The following is a 6220-nucleotide window of genomic DNA, read 5'->3' as shown; positions in this document are numbered from 1 at the left end:
AGAGGTCCTTCGGAGCTGGCCTTCAGGAACCCACATAAATGTTGCCTGCCTCTTCCCTGCTCATATTTCTTAGAATCAGAAGTGACCAGGGCAAATCAAACTCTGCCAGCCAGGCCTGAGAAAAGATTGATGTATATATTTGTTTCCTTTCTGAATTTCAACCCCCAAAATATTCCAGAAAAAAAATAAATGGAGGGAGGTTGGGCAGGATTACCTTCAATAGGCGTCTGTTGCCAAGGAGGCTAGTGGACTTGCCCCCCGCCCAGGCTACCCCCAGCCCACGTCCCCCCTGCCCGGCCCAGGATGGGGTGAGACGGTGGGAGATGGCGGGGGAGCTGGGAGGAGGGTCAGGGGAGTGGTGCTTGGGGGTAAGAAATTGGGCTGAGGGTGAGGGGTGGGGGAGAGCTGCCCAAGTGCGGTCACCTTTGCTCAGTGACGGAGCCTCGAAGCTTGGCCGGGGCTGAGGAACTACACGGGTGCGGGTGAGGCAGGCTAGGCAGGATGGCTGCAGCCGACGAGCCGGGGAAGGACAGGGCTGGGGGCTGGCCCTCTCCCTCTAACTGATGATCTGCCGAGGTCGTCCATAGCCTGTCATGCCGGCCTGGGAGGCCCCCCTGTTGCTGCCCATCTGTAGGCCAATGACATGTTTTCCCTCCTGCAGTTGGCTCTCTGTGAACTCCCTCTTATGCTCCTGGGCTTTCCTGGAAGAGGGGAAACCAGGATAAAGACTCATCAGGACTGCACATTTCATCCCCCCTCCCCCCCTCCCAGTGCTCTGTTTCCTCTGTCACTTCCTAGACTGGTCCCATGTCCCCACCCCCCCCACCCCCCATCTCACTTCTGTGTTTCCTTAACCTGGCTTACCCCATGGACCAGGGAGAATGGCAAGTACCAGGGACCCATTTCCTACCCAGCCTAGACCTTCACTTTGGACCTTCCAGCTATCTGCTTCCCCTCCCCGCTGGGCCTGACAGTCAGCCCAGGCCACCTCCCATCTCCCTGCAAAGACACAGGTTCGGAGCACAAGGAACCCCGGGTGGCCGCGTACTTCATAAACCAGTTGGGATCTCCACGGTAGTACCCGTCGTTCTTGGTCACTGCCAAGCTGCCCAGAGCCATCAGGGTTCTCTGCACCGCTGCCAGGTCTTTGCCTGTGAGAAGAAAGGAGGGATGGGGGTGAACTTCAGGGCCACGTACACGGGACTCCAGGGCAGGGCCTGCCCCACCTCTCAGAAAAATGGCCAACCCAGGGGCAAAGGTTGTCCCATGATCAAAGGAGGCTCCAGGAGATCCTACGATGCCCTCGAGAGCCTGGCTGGTACCCTTCCGGCACATCCTGTTCCTACTATGCAGACCTGTTGTGTGGCATGTTTTGATCATCCTTCGTCCCCTCTGCCTCAGCTTCCTGTCCTGCACCCACCTTCTCCACCCCTTTTCTCTCTGTACCTTCGAAGAGGTCAACAGTCTGAAACATGTCAGTCTTGGTGACCCCATAGTCCTCAGCCGCCTTCAGGAACTGAGCCACCTGCTCCATTTGCTTGAAGACCATGGATGGAGGGTTCTCGGGCACCTTCACTGGCTTGGAGCCGTCAGGATACAGGCTGTTCACCAGCTTGCTCAGAATCTGCCAGGCACAGAACGCAGCTCGGCACTCAGCTCGGGGCGCCTGCCTCACAACTCCAGCAGAGCCCCAGCCCCCCTTCCCAGGGGACCACTCACCACGCCGTTCTTCAGCCAGACCTGGAAGCCCAGGCGCCCACGGTCCGGGCGCCCCACGTCTGCGCCACACTGCACTATGATCCACTCCACCAGCCGCTCCTCCAGCTCCTCGTCATACTTCTTCTCAATTTTGGATTGCACTTCGCGGCTCATGCCATAGGAAGGACCCTTGTTGGCCATGTTGAGGGAGAGCTAAAGCAGCACAGGCCAGAGAAGGGAGAAGGTCAGAGGATCGGAGAACAACTCTGCTTTCACTTGTGCTAGGCGGGCCTTCCGGCTTCTAGGAGGACGGGGGTTGTGGGGGATGCCATCCATCCTAGATGTTTACCTCCCCGTTCCCTCATTTTGTTTTCACGGCACTGCCCGTCTGGGCCAGGCTCATCCCCTCAGTCCGGGGAGCCTCTGAACTTGGAGGCCAGAGAAACGGGAGACCAGATCTTTGGAAGTCTAGAGCAAGGGTCAGTAAACTTATTTTTGTAAGCAACCAGACAGTAAGTATTTTAGGCTTTGCAGGACATGAGGTTTCTGCCATTGTAGCAGGAAAGCAGCCTGAGACGATACATGAACAAGTAAGCAGGCTTTGATCCAATAAAACTTTACACAAACAGCAGGCTGCATTTAGCCTATGAGCTGTAGTTTGACAATGGCTGGTCTAGAGCTTTCTCTCTTTGCCAAGATTGACCGGAGGCACTGGAGACACCTTCCAGAAGAGGCCACACGTCCCTTCCAAAATAAAGCAGCGGGTTTCTTTGTCCAGCTAGGCATGAGGTGGTCCTGCCCTATTTCTCCCTCCGCTTTATCCCGCCAGCCCCGAAGCTGGAGCTCCAAAACTCCAGCTCTTTACCGGGTCAGCTCAGCCTTTGGCCCACAGCTGCTGAAGAGGCTCAAACTTATCCACCCCTGGAAAGATCTAGGAAGCCAGCAAAACCCAAGAGGTTTTGGTCAAAAAGCTGTACTTCCTCAGGTGAGCCGAGAGAGAGAGAGAGAGAGAGAGAGAGAGGGAACACTTATAGACCCATAGACTTTCCCTCGTGCCCTCAGGCTCCCACCTCTGTAGTAGCTGAGTAACCCAGGAGCCAGAGCCCTCCAAGGGGATCCCAGAGCCAAGAATCTGCCAGCGAGAGCGTGGGGAGCCCCTCCCCGTGCACAGCAGCAGCAGCTGTTGCCCTGAAGGTCTGGGGCCGGCACTGCTCTGAAGAGCCCCGCGATGTAGGGGGAAGGCTATAGCAGCAGGGCGGGCGAGGTAGGCCTCTGGGCAGATGTGGCTGGTCAAGAGGAACCTGACCCGGCCCCAGCTATCACCCAGAGCTCATCGGAAGAGCCCTCCGAGAGAGGTGCCAGATGAAGCCAGACCCATCACCTGGCCTCAGAGAGGTCAGAGGTTGGGAGGGAGAGAATGGTCTGAGGATGGGGGTAGTCGTTGCGCTCCCCCGACTCCCTTTCTTGCCAATATCAGACCGTCTCTCCTGTACCGCCGTGGGGAGCTTGTCACGGTCTCGGGTCAGCTGCCCAACCCTTCCTTCCCCCATAGCTGACAACTTTCCTGCATTCAAGTTCCCCATCTGTGCACCGAGGATGATGTCATCTCCGTCAGAGAGCTGTGCCTTCTCCCAGGCACTGTCTGTGACTCCCTCCCAGAGTCGCCTCCTGGTGGTGACCTGGGAGAGCCAGCCCCTGACCCAGGGACAAAAACTGTTTCTTCCCACTCTGGCCTCCACTCCTTTTCCGTATCATCCCCTGAGAGGACAACAAAGTTTGAGAGATGAACTCATTTGATTCCAGCCACTGGGCAACTCACTTCTCTCCGGTTTGAAAAGCCCGAGGGCTGGGCCACCTCTGAGCACCGGCACCCTCACCTGGCCAGTGATGCCAGAGAATCCAAAAGCAGAGTCTCTGTTTCCCTATAGACAGCCCAACGCCTCCCTTCCCCATCCCTGCTTCCCAACCGCCCAAGGGCAAAGACGAGGGGTCCAAACCCACGAGTCAGCTGGGACCAAGTGCCCTCAGCCCATCCTTCATCCTGGGCCCCGCTCAGCCTTCACCCCACCAGCCCAGGCAGGCAGCGCACACCCCACCTTCCCCACCCTGCCCTCCTCGTCCTCCCCACCCACCTACCCTCCCAGACCCTGTGCCAGCAGGTGAGGAGCAGGACGGAAGCGGAGTGCCGTCACCCCCAGCTTGCAGTCTAAGAGATTCGGAGCAGATAGTTAAGGCATCGAGGCTCACAGTGAGAAGCACACAAAGCTGCAGCCCCTAGATCTAGAGACAATATTTGATTTTTATCAGAACAGGGAAGGGGACGAAATGCACCCCACCCATCCCAACCCCACCCTCTGCCTCCACATGAGGAGTCCGGAAGTGGAGAATTCCAAGAAATCTCATTAAGTCCTCTGACCAAGACCTCCCCAGTCCCACCTTGGAGCTGTAGGAAGAGGAGAGGGAAACAGTTGCCAGGCAGCCCACCCAGAGGCCTTTCTAGACAAAGCCTCCTGGAGCAGGCCAGGCCGGCCAGTTGGACTCTGCTTTGACCCTCTGGCCCCGTGGCTCCTGTCAGCTTCCCCTCCACTGAGAGAAAGAACAAGGGCCAGCTGCAAAGGGGTGGCGTGCACCTGTTACCAGCAGGAACCAGGGGTCTCTCCAGGACCGCCGGGCCCCTGGCTCTTCAAAATGGAACACAGCCAGTAAGAGCAGACACACGTGGATCTCTGAGAAGGCAAGAGGGATGGCTCCTCTAAATTCTGGAAGCAGAGAAGAGCAGCCCTGTTCACTGCTGCCCTTTGGAGAGCAACCATTGAGGGGACCAGCCAGACCCTTCGGAAAAGGCCCAGGGTCCCAGGCCCGCCCAGCCCTGTGTGAGCCATCCAGGACAACACTGCAAAGCCCCTGGGGGTGCCCAGCCCTCACCCCTCTGCCTGCCGTGCGGTCATCTCCCATTTCAGAGGATGGAAGGAGCCATGTGTCTAGAAAACGCAGCTCTCGCAGGTCCCTGCACCGGGCCACCCCGGCTGTTCCAGGGTACAGGAGTCTGGCGGTCCTTTCCACTGCCTCAGTGGCTCCCAGGGCTTCTGTGCTGCTCAGACCCGAGTGCCCGCCAGCAGGACACTGCTCTCCAGCACTGCTGTGCTCGCACACCTCCTCACCTCCTTGGATGTCCTCTTACATGGACGACAGACAGAGCCTTGGGTCTAACCCAATACCTTGAGCCCATCACACACTCTGTCGGTATGACCATGGCCAAAAACGTGGGGAGCCTCCTTGTCACCTCAGACCTCAGGTCTCCACCATCAGTCCCTCTGACCGGCCAAGCCATCTCGAGATCAGCCTGGTGCCGCCTGGTCCAAGGACTCCAAGTACGGGATTCCAGCAATCTCACCCCCCCCCCACCCCCCCACCCTCATCGAGCTAAGGCCACCTCCCCATCTGGAGATGAGGAATGCACGAGGAGAGGACGTGCTTCCCCCCCATGGGGTTGCAGGCCAGGGCCCGTGAGAGCCCCTCTGCAATACCCCTGTGGTCCCATCAAGCCCTAGCCCACCTCCCCTCCAACCCGGGGATGCGTGCACTTACAGGAGTTCCTCGAGACTCGCAGGCGGGAATGAGCTCTCGTGTCTGAACTTGGACAGACAGGATGGGGCGCCGGCTGGGTGGGGGGTTTAAAGGGCTGCTGCCGCGGTGATGTCAGCCTCCCCCGCTGGCTCACCCCTGGGCCCCCTCCCTGCCAGAGGAACCCGTCCCGTTCCCCACCCCCCCCCCCGCCCCCCCAGTGACTCCACACAGACTCCATATTTGGGGAAAGACACCAAGTTGGAGCAGTCTGCCGGGGGCTGCCCGGGACATTCTCTGCGTGCTTTGGAGATGGAGCCGGCGGGGCGGAGCTGCGCTGCCGGCTGGGAAGCAGCCGGGAAAAGCCTTTTATGGACAGGACCACGAAGCCCTGCCCTGCTGTCTGGCCCTAGGGCTGCTCCTTCTGCACTGCTCCCTGCCCCCGTGTGTGACTTGATGGGAGGGGGCAATTCAAGAGGGCCTGGCCAGGGAGAGGGGGAAAGAGCTGGGGGACAGATCCCTGAGGTCCGTGGTGGAGTAACCCACCACCCTGCCCTCCTGAGGGTTCGGCTTTAGGAACTTCCTTTACTGAGGACCTGCCGCTAATGCTCTCATTTAATCTTCGAGGCTACCTGGTGGGATAATTACTAACCTCGCGTTACACGTGAAGAAACAGGCTCAGGGTGCATGTCACCCAAGGCCACGTGGGAGGCCATGAGTGGCAGAAGCCGGACGTCCCCAGAGGCCCCCGTGTGGGAGCTGAGAGTCTGTCGGGTGTAACCACCCTGCTCAGGTTGGGCGCTTCCAGTTGGGGTGGGTCTTGGGTTAGATGCTTTAGCCGGGGCGGAATCTGAGGGCTGGGCAGCTCAGTGGACCTTGGCCCTCATCCAGGGCATCTCTAAGGCCTGGTGGGGCTGAGACACCAAGGCTGGGTTGGAGGCTCAGAGGCCGCTCTCCT

At 59.0% G+C, this 6220-nt stretch overlaps 1 protein-coding gene across 1 annotated transcript; it reads right to left on the bottom strand.

The window, feature by feature from the left end:
• Positions 1–116: 116 nt before the first annotated feature.
• TAGLN (transgelin) lies at positions 117–5378 on the bottom strand. Its single transcript, XM_058686841.1, has 5 exons — positions 5287–5378; positions 1720–1911; positions 1447–1624; positions 1049–1151; positions 117–701 (listed from the first exon to the last, which is right to left on the bottom strand). Exons 2-5 carry the CDS (start codon positions 1897–1899, stop codon positions 557–559), a joined length of 606 nt encoding a protein of 201 aa, XP_058542824.1. The 5' UTR covers positions 1900–1911; positions 5287–5378; the 3' UTR covers positions 117–556.
• Between the last annotated feature and the right edge of the window lie 842 nt (positions 5379–6220).

This window comes from Neofelis nebulosa, chromosome 10 (assembly GCF_028018385.1).
Source record: "Neofelis nebulosa isolate mNeoNeb1 chromosome 10, mNeoNeb1.pri, whole genome shotgun sequence".
NCBI classification, from domain to species: Eukaryota; Metazoa; Chordata; class Mammalia; order Carnivora; family Felidae; genus Neofelis; species Neofelis nebulosa.
This window is presented reverse-complemented; position numbering and strand designations above follow the sequence as displayed.